This window comes from Macrotis lagotis, chromosome 1 (assembly GCF_037893015.1).
Source record: "Macrotis lagotis isolate mMagLag1 chromosome 1, bilby.v1.9.chrom.fasta, whole genome shotgun sequence".
Classification (NCBI taxonomy): Eukaryota; Metazoa; Chordata; class Mammalia; order Peramelemorphia; family Peramelidae; genus Macrotis; species Macrotis lagotis.
Genome location: NC_133658.1, coordinates 36699637 through 36726943, shown reverse-complemented (window position 1 = coordinate 36726943; position 27307 = coordinate 36699637). Strand labels below are relative to the sequence as shown.

The 27307-nt window shown below is 36.9% G+C and overlaps 1 protein-coding gene across 1 annotated transcript; it reads left to right on the top strand.

Moving 5' to 3' along the window:
* The first annotated feature begins 293 nt into the window (after positions 1 to 293).
* On the top strand, positions 294 to 18295 carry LOC141495692 (uncharacterized). Its single transcript, XM_074197313.1, is given in 5 exon segments — positions 294 to 820; positions 4808 to 4934; positions 5729 to 5824; positions 6575 to 8447; positions 8449 to 18295. Coding segments are annotated over 5 exon segments (2502 nt in total). The 5' UTR covers positions 294 to 487; the 3' UTR covers positions 8522 to 18295.
* Positions 18296 to 27307: the final 9012 nt, after the last annotated feature.

The window sequence follows — 27307 nt, the reverse complement described above, 5'->3', positions numbered from 1 at the left end:
AAAAGGCAGCGGCCGCCAGACTACGACTCCCAGAAGGCCTTGCTCGGGAGTCTTTCCCAGGGCCACCGTCATTTCCGGCCCGCCCTCACAGTCCTCTTTCCTGCTCCGGGTTGTCTCCTCCGTCCGGAGGTGCCCCGAAGCCGGGTGAGGGGCCCCCGCACGCCGGGCCGGGCCCAGCCGCCTCCGGACGGGCGAAGCCGCGGCATCGCGTGGGGAGGAGCCTCCGCCGGAGGGCGACGGGCCTCGGGGAACTTGTGGGGGAGGAGCTGGGGGAGGGCTCCGCGCCGGCGCAGGCGCAGAAACGAAGGCGGGAGGGCACGGCTGGCTCGGGCGTGACGACCCTTCGTGACCCGTTGGGCATTTTCTTGGCCGAGACCCCGGGGTGGTTGCCGTGGTCTTCTCCAGCTCGTTTTACAGATGGGGAAACCGAGGCACACGGGGCTCAGCGGCTTCCGCAGGTGGCACGGCTCAGACTCTGCCCCCGCAGATGAGTCTGGGGGTTCAGACCCCGCCCCGCCCCCCGCGGGTCCCAGAGCCCCCCGACAGGCCCTCCACCGGGGGTGTGGGGGCGGGGCGGGGCCTCAGGGAAGGAGCCCCTGGTCCTGGCCGGCCCCCTCCCCCCGCGTCATCTCTGCCCGGGCGCCCAGGAGATGGGGGGTCGTGTCTGTCCGCTCCTTGTCCCCCCGTGGTCCCTGAGGGAGACCAGAGTGTGACCCCGGCTTGTAACGGTTCTCCCCTCCGCAGAACTCTGCCCCGGCCCAGGAGCTGGAAGACTGAGCAAGAGGGCATGGCTCCTGCCCTGGCAGCCAGGCCCTGCGAGGTCAGTACCAATTGCTTCTTTCCTGAGATACCATCTCAGCCCGAGGACCACAGGAGACGTTTCTTCCTGCTCTGCCATAACCCCAGAAATTGTGACTGTGCTCTAGAGAAACATATTTAGAGTTAAAAGATACCATAGAGATCATGTTTATATTCATTGCCCCCTTCCCCAAAATTAGCATTTATCTTTAAACTTTAGATTCCTAATTCTTTTCCTCCCTCCAACTCTTTCCTGGCTCATGGACGAGGTAAGCAACAAGATACCCATTACATAGGTGAAGAGAAGGGGCAGCAGCTAGGTGGCACAGTGGATAGAGCACCGGCCCTGGAGTCAGGAGTCCCTGACTTCAAATCCAGCCTCAGACACTTAAGAATGACCTAGCTGTGTGGCCTTGGGCAAGCCACTTAACCCCATTTGCTTTGCAAAATGAGTCCTTTAGAATTTTCATACATTCTCATCATGATGAAAAGCAGCCAAGTATTTCACAGTTGATCATTGTTACAGGATTGCCCTTTCTAGGCACAATGTGCTCCTGATTCTGCTCACTTCACTGTGTTGGGTTCATAGAAGTATTTTCCAGTTTTTCTGGACCTACCCCCTTGTCATTTCTTAGTATTCCCTCACAATCTTATCCCATATCTTATTTAGCCATTCCCGTCTTTGGTGACTGAGAAAACAGTGGTTTGATCTTCTGAGTAATTTTGCTGTTGAAACTTTTTCCTTTTTTCCTGATTGCTTTCTAACTTTGGCTCCATTCATTTTGTTCCTGGAAAAACTTTTAAATTTCATATAATTAAAAATATGCATGTTATTTCCTGTAATCATCTTTATCTTTTTTGGATCATAAATTCTTCTCTTTTCCCTAGATTTTTAAGTTATGTTTTTCCCATGCTGACATACTTTGCTTATGTTACCATTCTTTATGTCTAAATCATGTACTTATTTTGACTTTATCTTATCATTTGACATCATCCACACCTGTTTTTTTGCTAGACTGCTCTGTTTTTTTTCCCCAGCAAATTCTATGAAATGGCAAGTTTTTACCTGAAAAGCTTTACTCTCTGGGTTTTTCAAACACTAGATTATTATAGTCTTTATTTTCATTTATTCTGTATTGAATCTTTTCTATTCATCAACTATTGAATTGCTTAGTCCATCCCAGGCTATTTTAATAATTACTTCTTTTAATATAGTCTGTAATCTGTTATACTTAGTTCCCTTTGTTCACAGTTTTTTTTTTTTTTTTGGTTTGATTTCTTTGGTATTCTTGATATTTTGTTCATCCCAATAATGTTTCTTGTTTTTACTAGCTGTATAAAGAAATTCTTTGGTAGTAGGAAAGGTATGGCACTGAATAAGTATTTTCATTTAGGTAGAATTCTCATTTTTATTATACTAGAGTAACTTACCCAAGAGCAATGAATATTTCTCCAGTTGTTAGCTTCTGTCTTTATATGTGTGACAAGTGTTTTATAGTGATGTTCACGTAGTTCTTGGGTGAATCTGGGCAGGGAGACTCCCATGTATTTTATACTGTCTGTGGTTATTATAAATGGAATCTCTCTTTCTTTCTCTTGCTTCTGGTTAGTACATAGACATGTTGTTGATTTCTATAAGTTTATTTTATATTCAGCAACTTTGGTAGAGTTCATCATTATTTCCACTATATAAGGTTCATATCATCTTCAGAGTTTTGTTTGTGTGTGTGTGTGTGTGTGTGTGTGTGTGTGTGTGTGTCTTCATTACAAGGATTTTGTTCATCACTTTTTCCCAATTTGATGAGGGAAATAGGAGTGCTAGAAAATACGTTTTAATAAATGGCCCCCCTTTCTGTACTTAAGGAGGAAGGATGAGAATATCTTTTGCTGAATATCCCCCTCCTACTGTCATGATAGATCATATATCTTTATCTGATATCTACTAAGAATTTAAGACTCAAGTCCTTGATTCAAATCTACATTTTGGGAAAGTACTACTTTATAGTGAATTGAATGGAGCAAGAAGCAGCAAAGTATAAAGAAAAGACTAATTGAGACTTAGCTGTAATTGCTGTTTTTATTCCAATTCAATTCAACAAATATTTATTAAGCATAAAGACTGGGATGGGTATACAAAAGCATAAAATGAAATAGATCCTCCTCAGTGAGCTTACTTTTTTTTTTGCAGGCTCATTCCTTTATTTTGTACTTAAAGATTTTATTTATTTTGAGTTTTACAATTTTTCCCCAATCTTACTTCCCTCCCCCCACCCCCACAGAAGGCAATTTGCCAGTCTTTACATTGTTTCTATGGTATACATTGATCCAAATTGAATATGATGAGAGGAAATCATATCCTTAAGGAAGAAACATAAAGTATAAGAGATATCAGCTGTAATTGCTAATAGCTGATTGACTTGAAGCATAACTAATCAGGATAATAAGATATCTTTAAGAACCATTAACTGAAGATGAATTAAAAAAATAAAACAATGTAAAGTACAGTGGAGAGACAATACAGACCCAAAATATCTGATTTTGGTGATATATTACAAAAATGATTTTTAAAAATAGATAATAGAAAATAGGATAATGATAAGGGATGCCTAAGAGAAGGCTAAGCGACTCAATTGTTGTTTGAAGTAGAAATGAGAGTCCCTAAGTTGTCAACAAGAAGTTGTTAGTTAAAGTAAAAGGAGATAGACAAGATTCAGCAGTTTGAAAGAAGTTTACAGTTGGTTTGATTGCTTTGCCATTCTGAGATATCCCTGAAAGATCTTGGAGAATGGTGTTGGTACCCCAGAAAAATGGGACTTGTGCCAAGTTTCAAAAAATATAGTAGATTCTGCAAAGCTTAGACCAGTGATTTCATATTCTGCCACATTCCTAGAATATATTTTTAAAATGAGTTGTTTAGTGAGCCATTGGAAAAGGCTTCAGTTTTCCTATTCACCTTAGTCATTATGTTGATATTTTTTCCCTTACTTTCCCTTATAAAAAAGAAACACAGTTACACAAAATCACCAATTATAGTGAATCTATTGGATAATTCATAAAAATATTCTCCTGTTGAGGGGTGCATTTTCTCTGCTATTAAGATGCAGTAACAGTTTTTCTAGTTACTTAGACTTCAACATTTTTTTGCTTTTTAAAAGATATATTTTTGTAGTCTTTCTGTATAATCTATAGGTTCTGCTTATTTCATACTGCAAGTCAATTCATATTTCCTGTGCTTTTCAGAATTCCTCATAATTGTCATTTCATACTATTTAACAAATCTATTTTATCATAAGTCATTTTTTCCTAATCATTCATTATTGGTGAAAATACAGATTGTTTCTGTTTATTGCTGCCCTCAAAGAGTGCTCTTATCATTGTTTTGGAGTATAAACTCACCTATGACCTTGTTCTGGTTATAGAGAAAGGGAATTGCAGCATGGTATAGTGAAAATTTCTCTGGGTTTTCAGTTGAGAAAACTTAAAATTCAGATATGTAATTTCCTCCCTTTTGACTTTCAGCAAGTTACTTTCCCTCTCAAGTTATTTCCCTAATTTAAAAAATGAGAAAGTTGGACTCAAGTCTCTTTCAGTTCTAAATATATGAACTGGTTAATTTCCTTTTCAACTGTAACAAATGTTTCCACAGTATTGTAGATACATGGTAGTCATCCATGCTCATCTTTGCTCTTATGGTTCCAGGAGCATGGAGCATAATCATATTCATGTGGTAAAAATAGAATTAAGCAAGCAATAAACAGTTAAAACTGATGTCCCTGGATCCATTAAAAACAATAAGCATCTACTGTATTAAGTTTTGAAGATAAAAAGAAAAGCAAAAGTAGCCATTGTCCTTAAGGAACTTAGAGTCTAATGAGAGGACTTCTGAAGTGTCTGTTATACACCAGTCACTGTAGTATCTGAAACAATTCCTATTGACAAGGAGTTCATAAGCAAACATCATAATAATTAGAGTTAATGTGGGTAATTAGAAATATTTCTGGTGTTTCAGGAATCGGTAACATTCCAGGATGTGACTGTGGAATTCACCTGGGAGGAATGGGTTAATTTGAACCCATCACAGAAAAACTTGTACAGGGAGGTGATGCTGGAGAACTACAGCAACTTGGTCTCTTTGGGTAAGACCAACTTCACTTTGCAGTGTTGAGATATATATATATATATATATATATATATATATATATATATATATATATATACACACACACACACACACACACAATTCAGACTTTCAAGATTTTAAGTTATTCTTTGGCAGACAGAAGGAAGCTATTTTTAGTTCTAGTGTAGCCTGGAGAAAGAGAACTGTGCTACCTATTTCGAGGAGAAAGGTCTTTGCTTAGTACATGCCTATTTGATTTATTATTATTCTTGAGAGTGTATCTTTTCCTCTCTGTTACTTCAAATCCAAGATTTTCTATTTAACTCCATTATGTTTCATGTTCCCATTGTCCAAGCTGAATCAATAAATTATTTTTCATAAGTCCTATTTTTAACCCATTCCAACATATTAGCATATCCTTCATTGGTCTTGTTCTTAATCTTTGGGATAGTTTTAGCATGCCTACTTTTTTTTCCCAAAAAATGTTTGAACTAGTTTTCAATAATTTTGTTATTTTGTAGATTTCTTTAAAAAAAAATAAGATCTCCTTCCCTTCCCATTACATAAAAAGCAAGGAAAATCAAACCCAACGTCTTCTTCCATCTAGACTATTGAGTCATCCCTGGTTGAAAAAAATTATCACAGATGAAATCAGCTAACATAGTGCCTTGGATGGTATAAGTTATGTTTTGCACCCTTATTCCCCCAATTTTCTACTAAGAGTTGAGAGAAGTATTTCATCTTTATGCTTTTTTACTGAATTCTGAGATGAATGTACCTAGCTAGCACTTTTTTGTTTTCAACAAACAGGATTTGTGGTCTCCAAACCAGAAATGATCTACCATTTGGAAAGAAAGGAATCATCTTGGATGCCAGAGGCAGATATTCCTAAAAGCATCTGTACAGGTGACTGCATATAAATCATAGAAATGGGTCTTTGGAAAATACTGCTCTGTTGGTCATTTTAGGTCAAAGTTCTTTTAACATATTGTACAGGATGTTCAAAGCTTATGAAGTTTTGTAGCTAAAGCTTAAATTGCTTTGTTCCTTTTCAGAAAACTGGCATCAGTAGCTTAATAAGTACCTATTTCAACCTAATTTCCAAAAATTTATTATTTTAAAATGTCTTTCTAATCTGATGACTATTTGGGGAGACCTCCAAATTGTCCTGAGTTTTTTGTCTTTGATTGCCAGAGTTTCATTATTGTTTCAGATAGTTATTGATATTTTTTCTTATGAAAAAATCCGTGTATGTCTCAATCATTTACGTTTTTGGAATTGTATCTGACTTATCACAAATTTACCCAATTCCTTCCAAAGAAGATTTGTTGGATTTTTACAGACATTTATGGCAACAATTGTCTGATATGACCCTCTGTCCTCCTATTTTTATTTTCTACTATTTATTCCATGTCTCTTTCTTTCTCATCAAATGTCTAGCAGTTAATTAGAATAAATTAATCTAAGTAATCTTGCTAGGTAATTTCATTTTAAGTCATTTTATATATATGTTAATTTTGAGTCATATATTCACTGAAAATAATCAGCAAATAAGTAGTAAGACCAATGTTTTCAAGTGGAAAGGCAAGAGAAAAATTGAAACATTTTCAGAAAGGGAAGGGGTAGGATTAATCAGTTCTTTATTCTTCCTTTCAGGGAGCAAAGAATTTACTGAAGAGAAATATTATGAATGTAGTGAATGTGAGAAGTCCTTCTACAGTAAGACACAACTTAATCTGCATCAGAGTATTCATACTGGGAAGATTCTTTATGAATGTAAGGAGTGTGGAAAGACTTTCATCTACAACTCATATCTTATTAAACATCAGAGAATTCATACTGGAGAGAAACCTTATAAATGTAATGAATGTGGCGTGTCCTTCAGGTTTAATACACAGCTTACTATGCACCAGAGAATTCATACTGGAGAGAAACCTTATGAATGTAATAAATGTGGGAAGGCCTTCCGGAGGAAGGGAAATCTTAATATGCATCAGAAAATTCATACTGCAGAGAAACCTTATGTATGTAGTGAATGTGGAATGGCTTTCAGGTTTAAGGCACAGCTTACCATGCATCAGAGAATTCATACCGGAGAGAAACCTTATGAATGTAATAAATGTGGGAAGGCCTTCAGGAGGAATTCAAAGCTTAATATGCATCAGAAAATTCATACTGCAGAGAAACCTTATGAATGTAGTGAATGCAGAATGGCCTTCAGGTTTAAGACACAGCTTACTATGCATCAGAGAATTCATAGTACAGAGAAACCTTATGAATGTAATACATGTGGGAAGACCTTTAAGAGGAAGTCAAATCTTACTGTTCATCAAAGAATTCATACTGGAGAGAGTCTTTATGAATGTAAGGAATGTGGGAAAACTTTCTTCTACAACTCAGACCTTGTTAAACATCAAAGAATTCATACTGGAGAGAAACCTTATGAATGTAATGAATGTGGGAAGGCCTTCAGGATGAAGTCACATCTTACTTTGCATAAGAGACTTCATACTGGAGAGAAACCTTATGAATGTAGTGAATGTGAGAAGTCCTTCAGGAGTAAGACACAACTTAATTTACATCAGAGAGTTCATTCTGGAAAGATTCTTTATGAATGTAAAGAGTGTGGAAAGGCTTGCCACTACAATTCAGAACTAATTCGACATCAAAGAATTCATGCTGGAGCTAAACCTTATGAATGTAGTGAATGTGGGAAGGCCTTCAGGCTTAAAACACAGCTTACTCTACATCAGAGAATTCATACTGGAGAGAAACCTTTTGAATGTAGTGAATGTAGGAAGGCATTCAGATGTAAGACCCAACTTACTTTCCATCAGAGCATTCATACTGGAGCAAAACCATATGAATGTAGTGAATGTGGGAAGGCCTTCAGGAGGAAGCCTCGTCTTACTGTGCATCAGAGAATTCATACAGGAGAGAAACCCTATAAGTGTAATGAATGTGGGAAGGCTTTCAGAAGTAAAGCAGATATTACTGTGCATCAGAGAATTCATACTGGAGAAAAACCTTATAAATGTAGTGGATGTGGGATGGCCTTCAGACTTAAGACACAGCTTACTGTACATCAGAGAATTCATACTGGAGAGAAGCCTTATGAATGTAGTGAATGTGGGAAAGCCTTTAGGAGTAAAGCAGATATTACTGTGCATCAGAGAATTCATACTGGAGAGAAACCTTATGAATGTAGTGAATGTGGGAAGGCTTTCAGGAGTAAGACACAACATACTGGACATCAGAGAATTCATACTGGAGAGAAACCTTATGAATGTAGTGGATGTGGGATGGCCTTCAGGCTTAAGACACAGCTTACTATGCATCAGAGAATTCATACTGGAGAAAAACCTTATGTATGTAATGAATGTGGGATGGCCTTCAGGCTTAAGACACAACTTACTGTGCATCAGAGAATTCATACTGGAGAGAAACCTTATGAATGTAGTGAATGTGGGAAGGCCTTCAGGAGGAAGACAAAGCTTACTGTGCACCAGAGAATTCATACTGGACAGTCTTTATGAATGTAAGGAGCATGGGAAGTCTTTCCTTCACAAGTTAAATCTTATAAAACATGAAAGAAATTATTAGGGATAGAAACCCTATGAACATAGTATAAGTGGGAATGCCTTTAGAAGGATGCTACATCTTACTTTGTATCAGAGCATTCATTTTGGAAAGAAATCTTATCATTAAGGTATACGTGGGAAAACATTTATACTAAGTCATATCTTACTCTGATTCAGAGAATTTCTACTGGAGAGAAACTTTATGAATGTAGAATTTACTAGTGCTAATGTTTTCATAGCTGTTGTTTTCTCTGTTAATTAAAGCCTTATTTGGTGAGGGACACCATTAGTCTCATCTATTTTTAGGATCTTCTTTTCTGTTCAGAGTTTTTAATATGTCCTTTAGACAAAGGCCATCACTTTTCTTTCTTCAGACAATGCATACTTCAGAGATTTCTTTATTAACTATAAAAGAATTCATCCTGGTAAATGATCTTATGCATGTGGAAAGTTCTTCAGAAGTAAGGCATAGCTTAACCATACATCAGAGCATTCATACTGGTTAAAAAGATTATGAATGTAGAGAATATAGGAAGGCCTTAAGGAACAAGATGCAATTTACTGTGCATTGAAAATTCATATTGGAAAGATTCTTTATGAATATCACTAACTCAGAACTTAGTGGACATCACAGAATTTATACTGAAGAGAAACCTGAATATACTTTTTGTGAGCAGACTTTCCTTCTGACTATAAAACTTGCTCAACATTAGAGCATTGATATTGAGGAGAATTTATGAATATCATTTATATGGAATGCCTTCAGTCAGAGAACACAACTTATTCTAGCATCAAGGAATCTGTTCTGAGAAACAGAAGCTTGTGGAAGGCATTTTGAGAGGGCACTCCTGGAATTACCATCAGAGAATTTATACCTTGTAGTTTGAAAGGAATGTGGGAGGATCCCATAGTTGTCTTCACTATGATTCTGAGTTCTTGTAGGAATTTCCATGGGTCCTTATTTAGCCCCCATGAAAGGAGATACCCCTCCCCTCTGTAGAATCCTCCAGTAGGAGAAAAATAAATACTAACCTCCCATGGGCCTTGTAGTATGTAGAGAGAATAGTGATTGAGCCAGATAATACTGAAAGGGTGGTGGTATTGGGAGACCCTTTGGTATTAACTTTGATCCCTGGGCAGATGACTTGCAAGAGGCATATGCATGCCCTCTTGGCCATCAGATAAGCCTGTTGTGTCATAACTACTTGTTGACCAGGCTGGAGGAAAGCATTATAATTTGAGCTGTTTTCCTAATGTTCCCAGTGCTGCTTCTGCTCATGTTCTTCAGTGTAGTTACTGAAACATTAAAAAAAAAACTCTACAAGCTTGGTGAGGATCTATGGTAGATATTGATACTATGTGATTTCTGTCCAATGTTCTGAATGTCAAAGGGAAGGAATTCATTACCAGTAAAGTACAAGAATACCTGTTACACTTTAAAGTAGTCACAGGCTTTGGTACTATATAAGCAGAAAAATGAGATTCTCATTGTGGTTAAAGAGTGTGAAAAGGGAGTTTTCTGAAGAAATCAAAGATATCCATTGTCTTAGGAGGAAAAATGCCATAAATCAGCAATGATTAAAGAAATGCAAATGAAACTCAGTTACCACCTCACACCTATCAGATTGGGTAGCATGATAGATAAGGAAAATGACTGATATTGGGGGGAAAATGTGAAAAAATAAGGACCTTAATTACAGTTCAACTGTTTCAACCATTATGAACAATTTGGAATTGTGCCCAGTGGACTATAAAACTCTGCAATTCCTTTTATCTTGCTGCATGCCAAAGAGATCACAGAAAAAAGAAAAGCACTTATATGTATAAAAATATTTATAGTGGTTATTTTTGTGACAGCAAAGTTTTGCAAATAGAGAGGATACAAAGTGATCAGCATCAGAACATTGTACATAGGAATAACAGTATTGTAATGATTATCAGCTGTCAAAGACTTAGCTACTCTTATGAAGATAATTCCAAAGGACTCAAGATGAAACATACTATCTAACTCCAGAGAGCATTCTGAAAAATTCAATATAAACTGAAGCATAAATATTTCATTTTCTTTGTTTTTATTACTGCTTTTTTTCTACATGATTACTATTGAAATTTTTTAGTCTTATGTCACAAGTTTAATTGATATTTGCCTTATCAGTGGGTGAGGGAGGGGCTGAAAAGAAATAATATTTTTATTTAAATGTTTAAAAAAATGCATGGAATCATGTACAACATGGACCAGATTATTGAATTTCTAGACTTTGGTTTTTTGGCAACAGAGATTAAGAGCCTAAAATTTCTACCTGCCTCCCTAATCCTAGGTTTATGGGTGTAAAATCTAATGGAAGTCCATTTGTGGAGGTCCAAGCTTAGGCTCTAGACTAATGGAAGTTTTGAGAGGCGCATAATGCAGAAAACCAGTTTTTTCTACTAGTTGACCTATTTTGGAGGAGAGTCCTTACCTGGTCTTTTCCCTCTCAAAACCTTGACAAGGATCAGTACTTACAAATCTATTGTTCCAGCACTTCTATCTCCTCAACTACAAGTAGGCTGTTTCTGGAACTCCAACCCCACTTCAATGGTTTTTTTCCTTCTCCTGAAGGGTAAGCTTCTAAAGACAGACTTGAGTCATACTCTGATTGTCTTTAAAAAGGAGTTAGTACTTTATCCTAGAGGCAATAAGAAAGCTGATGACTCCCTGGAACAGAATGATATGGTTTGACCTATCATTTAGAAATATCAATTTGTATAGAAAATTTTTTGGAAAGGTGAAAGACTTCTTTGTGTATCTATTTTGGTCTGGACCTGTGTGGAAGTCCCTATATTCCTCACTCATAGAGATGAACAACCTTTGTAAATTTTTGTCCTAGTAAACCATGACTCAAGAAGACTAAAGATAAGTATGGTACCCCTCTTTTTCTGCAAAGGAGATGGATTTAAAATATAGAATGAGACTTAGATTTTTGGGTGTAACCAATATGAAAATTTAATTTGTAGGACTATATGATAGGAAAGTTTAATTTTTCTTATCTGTACATTGAGGAAGAAGGAAAAATAATTGCTCAAACAAAATTGTCAGCTCCAAACTAGCTTCTAATTTGTGGCTGGCCAGAGCAGAATAAAGCAGGGTAGACAAAAGAGAAGAATAAAACAAGTTTAATTTCAAAGTCAGGGAAACTTATGTGAAAGCAAGAAGGGAACATGACACGTTAGGGCCTTGCCTTTTCTGGAATACCAAAGGCAGTGTGGAAAGATCTCCATTCTTGTACTAACATCTATACAGTTAACTAGCTCTGATGATGAAGAGTAACAGCAACTATGAGACAAGTTTGATTTATAGCAGGTCATCATGACCAGAATTTGTGTCTGAGCTTATCCTATGCTTGTCTGAGCTCAAGGCTATACAATAATTACAGGATTGTGCCAGAGGGTGAGGGCAAAAGATTGTTATACCAAGCTCAAGAGTTCAGCTTGCTTACTAGACCTTAACTCTGGAAAACAATGTGTCTCCTAATATCTTGACAAAATAAAATTTTAAATAAAGGAATTCTATAGGGTTTAGAGTCCCAGCCTCCTGAGGTGGAATGAGTTGACCACCATTAAATTTGGAATAAACATAAGGAAAATAATTACATATAAATAGGAATAATAAATTCGAAGGAATGACATTGGTAGATCAGATGAAGAAGTTTGGGCATTTATATTCCTCATCCCTGCCACCTCAAAACAAGCTTTCCACCCACACAAGAACAAGTTTTAGGAGGAGAACTAAAATTAGTGGGAAGGCAGAATGTACTTGAGCATCAGTGACAAACATCCCCAGAGTGTTGAGGCGGAGAAAAAGTTAGCTTTCCCAGCTAGAGAATGGCTTCTGTACTCCTAATAGCCAGACCCTGCAAGTGAGTGCCAGTTTTTTCTATCCTGAAATACCATCTCAGCCTAAGGACACATTTTTCTCATATGTTGTAACCCTAGAAATTGTCATCAGAGAATCATATATTTAGAGCTAAAAGATACCATAGAGATCTTTATCTTCTCCCCACAAAACAGATTAATTTCATTTTTTACGTTCAATTTTAAATTCTGAGTTCCAAATTATTTCCTTCCATTTAACTCCTTACGCATGAGATCAAGCAATATGATGCCTATTATGCATGTTGAGGTTTACAAGTCATTTTCATATTAAGCATGTTGGGGAAAAAAGGTAATAAAAAATAAAACAATAGAAAAGATACTTTAGTCTGCCTTTAGACTTAATCAGTTCTCTTCATATTTGATCACGAATTCTTAGGAAATTTCATGGATCACTGCATTGATCAGAGTAGATATGTTGTTCACAGATGCTTGTTTTGTCACTCAGTTTTATAATACTGTAGTTTTTGTGTACAGAATTTTCCTGATTCTGCTCATTTAACTTTCCCTTAGTTCATAGAGATCTTCCTAGATTTTTCTGCATGCACCCCCTTTACCATATTATTCAACCATTTCCTAGGAGATGGGCATCCCCATTTTATTATTTGTCACCACAACCCCCGCCCCAAACAAAACTGAACCAAGTAAACCTCTATACCTCCAAACCTGGTACAAACTTTTTTTTTTTACATTTAAGTTTATTTTTTTCTTTAGTCTCTTTGAGATGGAGATCTAATAGTGTTATTGCTTGGTCCAAGGTTCTGCAAGTTTTAGAGCTCTTCAAGCTATAATTCCAAATTGTTATCCAGATTGCTTGAAGCAGTCTATCACAACAACATTTAGTTTCCCTAATTTTCCATATCCCTTCCAGCATTCATCATTTTTTATTTCTGTCATTGTAGCCAATCTGATAGTTGTAAGGTATTTTAATTTGCATTTCTTTAAATGTGATTTAAAGTGATTTAAAGCAAAATTTTCACAAGACTAATGACAATTTTCATTTTTTCTGAAAAGTACTTGTTCACATGTTCCAACTATTATTCAATTGGGAAATGGCTCAGTTCCCTCTGTATTTGAGCAATGAATTTTTATCAGTGAAACTTACTGTAAAAACTTTCCATTTTTCCAATTGCCTTTTTATTTTTGTTATAAAAACCTTTTATATTTCAAATAATCAAAATTATACATTTTAATTTCTCTTCTGCTTTGTTTCTTGTTTGGTCAAAAATTCTTCCCTTTGATCTGACAGATAAACTGGTCCCTAACTTTGCATATGATATTACCATTAATTTGACCTTATTTTGTTATACAATATGGGATATTAGTCTATACCTAGTTTCTGCCAGCCTGCTTTAAAGTTCTTGTAATAGAGTGGGGCCTTGCCCCCAAAGATTGGATCTTTGGGTTTCTCCAGTACTAGATCACTATGGTCATGTACTTTTCTTTATTGCATGCCAAATCTATTCCATTGATCAACCACTCTGTTTTTGAGCTCTTACAAGATTCTTTTGATCATTATTCCTTTTACTATAGGTTGAAATCTTGCACAGTGAGGCAATTATCTTTTTTTAACTGCTCAATTTTTATTTGTTTTTAGAAATTTTGAAAAGTAAACATTAAATATATTAGGATTTACTTTATAACTTGCTATATATTTAGAAAAGAAGAAAATTATAAGGGAAAAAGTGAAATATATCTCCTTGGAATGTGTGTGTCAGTGTATCTGTGTGTGTGTGTGTGTGTGTGTGTGTGTGTGTGTGTGTGTGAGAGAGAGAGAGAGAGAGAGAGAGAGAGAGAGCAGTAGACAGTGAATTTTTATGGTTGAAGGATCTATTGCTTGATGAATAATATAAATTCTATATTTTTTCTGAGCTAGTTACCTGATTATTTGTCACAACTGTAGTCTTTTTAGAATTTAAATTTTTTTTATTTTTGTACAAATGATGTTTTTTTATATACATTACTAAAATATTCTTGCTTAAGAGTAAACTTAATACCACCACCCCCTAAAACATATAGACCTTCATGAGAAATAAAGTAAAAGAAAGAGAAAAAAAATATTTCAGTCTGCTGATACCATTAGCTCTGTCTCAGGTGGGTCACATTCTTTATGATAAGTCCTTCACAAAAGTTACTTCCATATTTTTCTACTGTTGTTGCTGATTGTAATTCCCTCCATCCATTTCTCCCCACTACCTTATATTAATTTTCTCTTTCCTTTCACTCTGGCCCTCCTCCAGAATGTGCTGTAGGGTACCTGAGTGGCACTGTGGACTGCTTATCAACCCTGGGGCCAAGAGACCTTGAGCCCACATACCACCCCTGAGACCCAACAACCACCCAGCCCCATAGTCCTGGAAAGGCCACTTAATCCCAGTCCCTTGCAAGAAGGAAAAAAGAAAATGTTTTATATATGACTATTGTCTCCTATGATCTACCCTCTCCTCTATCACCCACATCTTCCTCCTTCTCCCTTCCCCCTGTCCCCCTTCTCTCCTTTTTCTTCTAGATTTCTATACCCTATTGAGTATACATGCTGTTTCCTCTCTGAGCCATTTCTGATGAGAGTGAAGGTTCCCTCATTCCCACTCGCCTTCCCCCTTCTATATCATTGCAAAAAAAAAAATTCTTTTATATGAAGTATCTTAGCCTATTCCACCTCTCCTTTCTCTTCCAGTACATTTCCCTTTTACTCATTGACTCAATTTTTACAATATATTATATCTTCAAATTCAGCTCTCTCCTGTGCTTCATCTATAAAAGCTCCTTCTACCTGCTCTATTGAATGAGAAGGTTCATAAGAGTATTTTCAATATCATTTTTCTATGTAGGAATACCCATAGTTCATCATCATTAAATCCCTCATAATTTACCTTTCTCTTCCACTCTTTATGCTTCACCTGAGTCCTGTACTTGAAGTTTAAACTTTCTGTTCAGCTCTGGTCATTTCAACAGGAACATTTGAAATTCCCCTGTTTCATTGAAAAATCCATCTTTTCCCCTGGAAGAGGATGTTCAGTTTTGCTGGGTAGTTGATTCTTTGTTGCATTCCAAGCTGTTTTGCCTTTTGGAATATTATATTCCAAGCCCTATGAGCCCTTAATATAGTTGCTGCTAAGTCCTGTGTGATCCTGACTGCATTTCCACAATATTTGAATTGTGTCCTTCTGACTGCTTGTAATATTTTCTCTCTGACTTAGGAGTTCTGGAGCTTGGCTATAATATTTCTTGAGGTTGTCTTTTTTGGATCTCTTTCTGGGGGAGACACATGGATTCTCTCAATTTCTATTTTATTCTCTGCTTCTAGGATATCAGGACAATTTTCCTGTAGGAATTCTTATAAAATGAGGTCAAGGCTTTATTTCCCTGATCATGACTTTCAGGAATCCCAATAATTTTTAAATTATCTTTCCTGAATCTGTTTTCTAGATCAGTTGTTTTTTTCAATGAGATGTTTCACATTTTCTTCTAATTTTTCATTCTTTTGGTGTTGAAGTACTATTTCTCGAGTTCTTGCAAAGTCATCAGCTTTGTTTAGCTCCATTCTGCATCTGAGGGATTTGATCAGAGAGCTTTCTTATCTTGTTTTTCTATCTGGTCAATTCTGTATTTTAAAGCATTCTTCTCAATAACTTTTTGAACTGTTTTATCCATTTGACCTATGCTGATTTTTAACAGGTTATTTTATTCAGCACTCTTTTGGATCTCCTTGACTAAGCTGCTGACTTCTTTTTCATGTTTTTCCTGCATCTCTCTCATTTCTTTTCCCAATTTTTCTTCTATCTCCCTTACTTGATTTTCAAAATCTTTTTTGAGCTCTGTCATAGCCTGAGCACAATTTCTGTTTTTCTTGGAGTCTTTAGATGCAGGAGCTTGGACTTCCTCATCTACAGATTGAGTATTTTGATCCTTCTTGGGATCATAGACAATATATTTCTCAATGATGTTCCTCTTTTTTCTCTATTTACTCATTTCTCCAGCCTGTGCCCAGTTTTGGGGTACTTCCTGAGCTTTTGAGTATTATTGGAACCCCCACCCCCCAGGGATCTCAGTGTGTGAAGCTCTGTCTTCCCTCCTGGTCTGTGAATGACACAAGTGCACCCCTCTGCCATGGGACTGAGGGGGGAGCAGGTCTATGGGGGGGGCCTAGACTGCAATCAAGATCTGAATGTTGTCAGAACCCCAGAGTCCTGTTCCAGGTACAGAGGACAAATCTTGGAAGTCTCCCCTACCTTCAATGGGCATCAGTTGCCTGGAAGCTTCTGCTTGCTGGCTCCGTGCTTTTTTCTGTTTCCTGGATCTGGGCAGCCTGGGCCACCAACGCCCTGATGGCCTGGGCTTCTTGTGCCTGCTCTGGCAGAGGTCCCCCTGACTGATCCCCCAAGTTGTGCCTGGTGCTCCCCAGGTGTAGGTCAGGAAATTGCCCCTGCTGCCGTGAGACATGGCTTCCAGGCACCCTGGGGCTGCATCTAGGAGGCTGAAGTATTTTCACTCTAGTGGGGTTTTCTCTCTTGAGGCTATTATCTTTTACATTTTTAAATTGATTTCCTTAATATTCCTGATCCATTTTTCTTCCTTATAAATTACATTTTTCTTCAACTCTATAACATATTTCTTTGATAGTTTAATTGGCATGGCACTGAATTAGTAAATTATTTTATGTAGAATTGTCATTCTTATTATATTGGCTGAGTTTACCCATGAGCAATCAATATTTCTCCAGTTGATTAGATCTGTCTTTATGTGAAAAGTGTTTTGTAATTATGTTCCTCTAGTTTCTAGGTGTTTCCAGGTAGATGGACTTCATTATTGTCCTAATGTGGAACCACCCTTTCATTCCTTATATTAATACAGTTTAGTTGTGCTTTGTGAATTAATTGGAAACTCCCTAATTTTTATTTTAAATTACTTTCTTAATAGTCATTACAGAAATTTTATTGTTTTGCTTTTGTTCCCCCCTAGTTTTGGTATCAAAATATTATTTGTGTCATAGAAGGATTTTTGCATGAATCTTTCTTTATCCATTATTTCCAATAGCTTAAAAATTATTGGAATTATTCTTTAAATTTTGGTGTTGTTGGTTGTTGTTTGATTTTAAATGAAAGAGGGTTGTGTAGTCCCTGGCCTCACTTTCTCCTCTGGAACCATCTGGCTCAGTGGCCAGATATAGATCAAGATAACTGAAAATGACCCTGGATGCAATGAGAGACCTTGGCCTTTTTAATAACTTAAAAAGGTCCTTTACAAGTCTTTAAATTTACTTGAAAATTCATCTTGTCTTGGGAATTTCTTAGGGAGTTCATTTATGAATTGTTCAATTTTGTTTTCTAGGGGTGGCACAGTGGATAGAGAGCACCAGCCCTGGAGTCAGGAGGACCTGAGTTCAAATTTGACCCCAGACACTTAATAATTACCTAGCTGTGTGGCCTTGGCTCGCCACTTAACCCCATTTGCCTTGAAAAATCCTAAAAAAAACCCCCAAAAAACCCAAAACAATTTTGTTTTCTAAGATAGTGTTTTTAAAAGGTATTGTATTTCTTCTTCTGTTAACTTGGGCTGTTTTTGTAAAAAATTATCCATTTTGGGGCAGGTAGGTTGCCCAGTGGATAAAGCAGTGGCCCTGGAGTCAGGAGTACCTGAGTTCAAATTTGGCCTCAGACACTTAATAATTACCTAGTTGTGTGGCCTTGGGCAAGCCACTTAACCCCATTGCCTTGCAAAAACCTAAATAAAAAATTATCAATTTTACTTAGATTGTAAACTTTATTGGTATATCTTCAGATAAAATTCTTAAAGATTTTAGTTTCATCTTCTTTAATGAATCATTCACCTTTTGTGTTTCTGATCCTGGTAATTTGACTTTTAAAAAATATCAAATAAATCACTATTTTCTCTACATTATTAGTTCTTGTGTAAACTAGCTCCTGGTTTTCATCATTTGTTCAGTGTCTTTTTTTGCTTTTTCCGGATTTTTCTTTTGATTTTTAAATGGAGGAATTTTTAATTCATTCTTTTCCTAGCTTTTATTGTTTCATATCCAATTCATTAATCTGTACTTACTCTTTTTATTGATATAAGTATTCAGAGATATAAATATTTCTGTAAATACTGCTTTAGCTTCATCCCACAAATTTGTTATGTTGGCTTGTTATTTAAAAAAATTATTGTTTTTCTGATTTTTGTTTTTATCTTGTCATTCTTTAGGATTCAGTAACTTGTTTCCGATTAATTTTTAGTCAGTGCTTCAAAGGTCTTTTATTGAGATATTTTCATTGCATTATATAAGGGCTAGAAAAGATGTATTTGATATTTCTGTTTTTCTGTATTTAGGTGTTTTATGCTGTAATATATGAGAATTTTTGTGAAAGTGTCATTGTGAGGAATAAAGGGTGTTGTTCTTCACAGGGTGTGGAGGGGGGGCCCATTGAAATCCATTACAAAGGAGGAATAGCCCCAGTCAATCACAAAACTGGGAGAGTTCTTCTAATCCCATTCCAGAGATAACAAACCAGATTAGAATAACCTTGTCTTGACCTTCTCCTTTGCACAAGCTCAAAGAGATCTATCTATTCTTCCTCATTAGTATAATGAGCAAGGTGGGGAAACATATAGGAACCAATGTATCAATTAGATTTGTGACCCCAACCTATGATTGGCATGAAAGGGTCAGGAACAAAGTCTTTCAAAGAGAGGTGTGCCATTTTGTCAATATATCTTAATAAAAAACCATTTTAATCACTCTGAACTAAGAATTTCAAGCCATTTATAACAATTTGGGGGCTCATTCAGTATACTAATCTAAATCTCTTTTCCTGGTATTTTCCAGGAAGAACACAAGAAAATAATATGGGTAAATGTCTTGATTTCAAGTCCACTTTCTTGGTGTTCTTTGCTGGGAAATATCTCAGAGATTCCTGAGAATTTTGGTCCGGGTTTGGAACCAAGAGTGGGAATAGAACCGTGGTAAAGGGGTGATTTCCAGGGTGGTATAGATGGCCAGAACCACCCTGGACTGACTTGAGAAGTGGAGAGGCCAGAGGATGATAGGGTGCCCTGAAGGAGAGGGATTTGGGTTCTCTCTTCAGGAATTTTCCCAAAATCTTCAAAGGGGAAAGGTGCCTCCAGGTTTGGGGGGCAAGGGAGTCACATGGCTGCTAGCTGGAAACAGAGTTTGAATGTTCCCATGGTAGTGTGTCTGTTTGTTCTATGTCCTGTCTGGTGTGTCTCTTTTAGTCATTTCTTGGTCTGAGGACCCAGCTTAAGTTTTAAAAGAGGGATAGTTGGGTGTTGGCCCCTGGAGTTTCAGAAGGTGGGGGAGAAGGAAATAGTGTGTCGTGTCCCCCATGTGTAAATCAGCCCTTCCTTCACTGAGCCAGTGGTAGCTGTGCAAGGTATGTAGAGTTAAGGGAAGGGGAGGGGATTCCTAAAGAGAAAAAGCTGTGGTTTGGGGAGTTTAGAAGAGTTTAAGAGAAGAAAGAACCTTTAAGGGAAAGATTGAGAAGTTGTAGGACGGAAGATTTTTTTTATCCTTTTGAGTGTCTGGGAAAGATCCCATACTTTCTCCCTGGGTTGGGGGAGGGGTGGTGGGATATATGTTAAACCTAATAATGCTAACAATTGTATTTTTATTTTGGATAGAGCTTTTGGAATGTGAGTGCTGGATTCTCTGTATAAGGTACTCTAAAGTTTTTTTTTTTAATCAAACTAAACTGTTGGGTAGTTTAGCTGTAATTACATCGGGGTTTTAAATGTATTATATGTATGAAATTGGATTCTGAGAATCTGGGTAGAGACAAAAGTATAAATATCGTAGGATATTCATTTTGCTCCTGTTCTAAGGGAAATGAGATGTTTAGGAATCTTATGATTAATGTATATTAACAATGTATGTTTAATTTTAAAGAAGTCAAGAATGTAGACTTCTCTCTTACTAACTGCAGGCAGCTAATGTGGGGGGCTCTGAACAAATTGCAAATGTGGGCCCTATTGTAAGATAACTTATTGATAAATAAGATGTTTTTATCAGTTATGTGATATTCTTTTGTAACTGCAAAGAGATTATATTTGCAATATTTATTTATCTATTGTGAATATATTATTTAAATACTGTATTGTTAAAGCCTGGGATTAATGTGATGACTTTGAAGGGCAATAAGGAAAATATGAAAAAGTATGACGCTTTCTTGGATAGATCTGTGGCTTCATGAATAATGTAATAATGGAAGGATTGCTTAGTTCAATTTAGTAATTCGTGTGTTACTTTTATTGCTGTTTTGTTATATTGAAATTAATAATGCATGTTGGAAATTTAAAGCTACCTAAGATGTTCTTATGGTTTCAAAGAATTCTGAAGAGTAATTCGTATGTTAGGAGGCAGCTAGGTGGTGCAGAGGATAGAGCACAAAGCCCTGGAGTCAGGACACCTGAGTTCAAATGGGGCGTCAGACACTTGGTGATTGCCTAGTTGTGTGACCTTGGACAAGTCACTTAACCCCAACTGCCTTGCCAAAACAAAAATAACCATTTGCATGTTGAGGATGGCTAGTAAGTAATCGAGTTTATGTATAGAAGTTTCTAGCTATGTATGTGAATTGGGAATATTTTGGAAATATATATGTATGTATGTATGTATTCCAAAGTGGTAGTTGTTTGCTTTGAAGTAAGAGCACTCTGTAATACAGGAACGATAAACACAAGATAATTTGAGATTTCTCTGCAATTTCCTGGGCAAAGGAGGTGTTAATTTGTTGTAAAATACAACAGGCTAGAAGGAGTTTTTTCTAGCCTAGGGGAATCTGATATGCCATCTTTATATAGAGATGAAGTAGATATGATTTCAGACAAAGGGATGTCTCTAATGAGAAGTAGAAGATGAGGCCTGTAGGGCCAGTCATAGTTAGAATATCTAGTTTTAGGCAAAGACCCAGGAAGGATACTCAGGGCTTTAGGTAGGGAATTAATTAGTACTCCATTAAAATTATAATTGGAATTTAGTGAATTGTATTCACTGGAAATTCTAACTAGGTGAAGTTCTAACTAGGTAAAACAATTTTATTTTAGATTTTAGATTTTATTTTAGTTCATAGGATTTTTAATCAATTTTCTCTTCTGTCAGATACCAGGATAGTTAACAAGAGGAAATGCTACTGGGTAAATGTCATGTTCTTGGAGCCAAGGAAGCCAATGAGCTAAAGACAATAGGTAACAGGGATATGCAGCCAAAGGGGCAGCTTCTCAATATGGCTGAGGTTGGACCCTTTTGACTTGATTTCCACAAAATGACATTTGGATAATGTCTCACCTGGAAGAATAAATCTGGCCTGAGACATTTGATTTACCCACATGACCTGCCTGGACACTGACATTCAATACTTATATCTATAAAGGAATTTTACTTTAACGTCCTGGATCTTTTAATTAGTTACTAAGCAAACCAAAAAAAGAAGTTTTAAGTGAATTGGATCTAATAGTCAGTGATAGGTTAGGTGTCTGACTCTGACACCTTCTATCAGCTACATGTTTAAGAGGGAAGTAAGTTTCCTTAGTTTTTGTGTTAGAGGGGAGGGGATATTTAGGTAAGAAGAATGGGAAATTCTTAGGATTATTAAAGTTTCAAGTTCTAGTTTAAGGAAAGGAGTGTGAGTTAAATAAGTATACAAGGAAAAGGAAAATATGGGAATATTTGGAGAAGAAATTCATTTTGGTTAAGGATGTGTGAGTCATTATTGTAACAAGAGCAAAGGTTAAAATGGCTTTATTTTAAATCAGATGCTGGTTACTCTTAGAACAAAGATTTGTTGAATGTATGTGTTACAAGCTTGAGTCAGTGTGATCATTCTCATTGGGAGTTTGCTCATGTAGTAAAATACTAATGGAAGTTTGTGTTAAAAGTGAAGTATTGGGGGCAGCTAGGTGGCATAGTGGATAGAGCACTGGCCCTGGAGTCAGGAGTACCTGAGTTCAAATCCAGCCTCAGACACTTAATAATTACCTAGCTGTGTGGCCTTGGGCAAGCCACTTAATCCCATTGCCTTGCAAAAACTTTAAAAAAAAAGTGAAGTATGTGTGTCAATATGGCAATGAGGCAAAATGTAAATTGTAATAAGCTCCAGAATCTCATTGTTTTGTGATGGAAACATGTGTTTTGATCTGAATAAGATGGTTAAGCAGTTTCTCTACCAGAAAACAAGGTCTCAACTAATCACCTGAGTTAGAGAGGACTTTTTGGAACAGATTCAGAAGATGCTGAAGGACATTGGATGCTTCCAAAGGAGAAGAGAAGAGAAGAGAAGGAGAAGAGAGACACTGGACCAGTTCATCTCCACCATTTCTCAACTATGTGTACATTGTTTATCTGTAACTTCCCCTTGACTCTGTAAGTGTGACACTCCTACTTATGCCCTTCTTATGGAAAGGAGGAGGGGAGGCAGGGTGAAAATGTTCTCCATTGAGAGAGAAAGAGGGAGATGATTGGGTGGCATTATTATATCTACATGAGTCTGTATATCCTATCTAGGAAGTGAGTCCTATCTCTGATTTAGACAACAGGTTATTAGTAAAGGTGGGAGGAGGATCTAGCTGTCAGAAGTCAATGCCAAGTCTTTTGGTGTGGCTAACTGTTGGATTTCCCATAGCTCACAGCAGTTTGAGAATTAGCCTTGGGTGATGGTACCCCTAGGTCTGGCCTAGTTTCTCAGTCCTTGGTCAGAGGTGCACTGTAGCACAAGATTCTGATCCAGAGGAGAGAGAGACATCAGTGGCATATGACTGAGTCAGTACAGGGTGGCTATTGTTTTTAACTGTCTGGCCAGGATATTTGCCTGGGGAGTTGCAAATGTCTGGACATGTCCAGAGGCGGGGTGCATATATTCTGGATTGTACAACTTAAGAGATAGGTGGCTTCAGACTCATGTGAGATGAATGATGGTACCTGAATCCCTTGTAAAGATGCACAAACTGGGGCATTTGTTAAGGGAAACTGATTATGAGTTAGTATGGACTTGCAAGGAAAATGCTGAAATGGCCATTTGCAAGAAAAATAATTTAAGAAACATCACTAGGTATATTAGCTATTCTTGGGGTTGATCCAATGCCACAAAATCAGGAATTTAGTTTGATCAATTTTGGAGCCAGGAAGACCTTTCTAAAGACATTGGTATAAAAACTTGCAGTGGAAGGAGGTACAGTAACTTTAGAAATGTACCTATTATCATGATGATTATATGGCGTATTTAAGAGGGGCCTTGGAAGTAAAGAGGAACAGTATTATCCATTTGTTGGAAACTATATTCCTGGAAGACCAACTAGCACTAGAGGGACATTATTGAATTTGTAGGACTACTGCCTACACCCAGTTGTCCAAAGAGTTGGTCAGGGAGTTGTTATCTAGACTTAAAGGCCTACTACCTGGGCACAGGATGGGAGTTGGGGCCATGGAGCCCCAGTTTATATCCTGAATAGACTAATAAGACTCCAAACTGTAGTGGAAAAATTACCAATCACCCAGCTAAGGCCTTGGACTTTCTGACTGATCAAGATTTGATAACAAAAGAGATGATTATTCAACATAGATTGGTATTAGACTACTTTTTGGCTGAAGGAGTCTGTGGTAAACTGAACTTATCAAATTGCTGTATAAAGATGGATGACAATGGGAAGGTGGTAAAGGAAATAACCAGGGATATCAGAAAGTTGGCACATGTGCCAGTCCAAACCTGGACAAGCCCCTTTACTACCTCTTTGGATGAATGGGTTTATTGGTTCATGGTGGAAACAGTTACTGGGTATCTTACTATTGGCCTTAAGTGGGATTATCCTATTAGCCATGTGTGTCTCCTGTGTATGATCCAGTTAATATAGTACAAAATAGTACAAAATTCTATCAGCAAATTAGGACTGGTTTATGGCTCTAATAATGAAGAGGTAAAAATATTGATAGAAAAAAGTCAGTAGTGCTATTAAGGATGAGTATTGTGAATTAATTTGAGGAAGACACTGCTGGTGAATTGTGAAAGCCCAATTGTTATTAAAAAGAAAAGGGGAAAACAAAACCAAAACAAAAAAAAGGGGCGGCTAGGTGGTGTAGTAGATAAAGCACCAGCCTTGGAGTGAGGAGTACCTGGGTTTAAATCTGGTCTCAGACACTTAATAATTGCCTAGCTATGTGGCCTTGGGCAAGCCACTTAACCCCATTGCCTTGCAAAAAAAAAAAAAACCCTAAAAAAATGGGGTGAGTTGTGAGGAATGTAGGGTGTTGGTCTTCACAGGGTGTGGAGGGGAGACCTTAGGGAATCCATTACAAAGGGGGAATGGCCCCAGTCAATCATAAAACTGGGAGAGTTCTCCTAATCCCATTCCAGAAATGACAAACTAGATTAGGAGAAACTAGTCCTTAACTGGTCAAGAGTAACCTAGTTTTGACCTTCTCCTTTGCATATGCTCAAAGAGATCTATCTGTCCTTGCTCATTAGTATAATTAGTATAATTAGTATAATGAGCAGGGTGGGGAAATATATAGGAACCAATGTATCAGTTATATTTGTGACCCCAGCCTATGATTGGCATGAAAGGGGTGGGAACAAAGTCTTTCAAAGTGCATAAAAGAGCTTGTATGTTGGGATTTCCCCACCCCCTCTCCCACCATGAGAGAGGTGGGCCATTTTGTTAAGATATCTTAATAAAAACCATTTTAATCACTCTGGACTAAGTATTCTCGAGCCATTTATAACAGTCATGTGCAGCTGAGAAAAAAAAAAGCATATAGCTTTCTGTGCCCATTCAGTTTTTTCTTGAAATTCAATTTTCTCTGGATAAAGCACTGGCCCTGGAGTCAGGAGTACCTGGGTTCAAATCTGGTCTCAGACACTTAATAATGACCTAGCTGTGTGGCCTTGGGCAAGACATTTAACCCCATTTGCCTTGCAAAAAAAAAAAAAACCCTAAAAAAAAAAAAAGAAATTCAATTTTCTCTATCATAGTTAACTTTTCTTAAATTCTGGCCATTGCCTTAATTTCTTTCCTTTTTATTTTGTGGTTAGCTTTATCTGGTTCTCAATGAGGAGAGTTGAGGTCCCCCATTAGCAGGGTGTTACTTTCTATTTTTTCCTACAACTCACTTAATTTTATCTTAAGAAATTGAATACAATGTCATCTGGTGCATGTTAAGTACTGTTTTTACTGGCTATATAACTTTTATCAAGCTGTTTCTCTGTTTATCTCTTTTAATTAGATCTATTTTTGCTTTGCTTGGTCTTAGATCATAATTGCTCTTGAGCAAACAAAAACTTTTTTTTAACTTCAGCTAAAGTATAATAGATTCTGCTCCAGTTCATTATTTTAACTGTGTATTTTTCTCTTTCAGGTGTGTTTTTTGTAAACTGCATATTGTTATGTTAAGGTTTCTAATTTTTTTCTATTCTGCATTCTACTTCCATTTTATATGTAAATTTTTTTCCATTCACATTCACAGCTATCATTACTAACTTTCTGTTCGTTCTATTTTCTTCTGTTTAAATTTATCTCTCCCTTTTTTATTGTGTCTGTCTTCAAAAGTCTTTCTTGCATCTATGTCTACTTTTGTCATCCCTACTCTTACCACCCCCTCACTTTTGTCTTAGCCCCTTCCTCTCTTATTTCCCTACTGGATGAGTGATTTTCTTTTTTTACCCCACTGAGTTTCTGTGTATTCTTTCCACTTTGAACCAGATTAGAGTGAGGTTTAAGCATTGTCCACACTTTTTCTCCTCCAGTATCAGAGTACTTTTTTTTTGCACCTCTTTTATGTGGGACAATTTCCCCCATTTTTCTACTTCCTTCCCTCTTCTATTGCATATCTCTTTCTCACCCTCTATATTTTTGGGGTTCTCCCAACATTATCAACTCTTACTCTTGTCCTTTGTTTATGTAGATTCCTTTTAACTTCATAACAGCAATAAAGTCCTTAAACTTTGCATATATCATCTTCCTATGATAACAGTTTAACTTTTAAGTCCCTTATTTCCTCTTTCCACATGTCTTTTCTATGTTTCTCTTATGTTTTAATGTCTGATTTTCTATTGAGCTCTGATCTTTTCCTCAGAAATGCTATGACGTTCTCTCTTTCATTAAATTTCCATTTCTTCTTATACTCAGTTTTGCTGAGTAGATTATTCTTTGTTATAATTCTAGTTCCTTTGTCTTCTGGGATATAGGATAGTATAAAGGAGCCTTCTGCTCCTTTAACGTGTTAAATACTAAATCTTAGGTGATCTTGACTTTAGCTTGAATTTATATTGTTTGGTTCTGGCTGCTATTTCTTGATGTCTTAGCGAGTGTCATTTCCTTCCACTTGACCAATTCTACGTTTTAATCATAATTTTATTCACCTAGCCTTTGTGTCACTTTTACTATTTGGCCAATTTTGATTTTAAAATAGTCATTTTCTTCATTCCCTTTTGTTAACCAAGTAGTCTCTTTTCATAATTTTTTTTTGCATTGTTCATATTTCTTTTCCCAACTTTTCCTTTTCTACTCTTGTTGAATTAAAAAAAAATCTTTTTTTTTTGCTACTAATTTTCATCATTTTTCCTTAGCATTTCTTGGAATATCTATTAGACTTTTTGTCCTGTTTCTTTGCAGGTCGGTTCATTGATCCTTTAATGATGTTTTCTTTATCTGAGTTTATGTCTTGATCTTCCATGCCTCAATAGTAGATTTTTTGGGTCAGGTTCTTTTTTTTTTTATGTTGATGGATCATTTTTCCAGGTTATTTTTTGGCTTTGAACTTTATGTTACAGTTGGACAGTATTCACCTGGCAGTGGTGAAGGACAGGCAGGTTGTGACTTTGTTCTCTCAAATTTTGGGATGTTTTTCTTCCTGTTGTTTTAAAAACTAGGTCTATGGGTCTGTAAATTTTTTGTG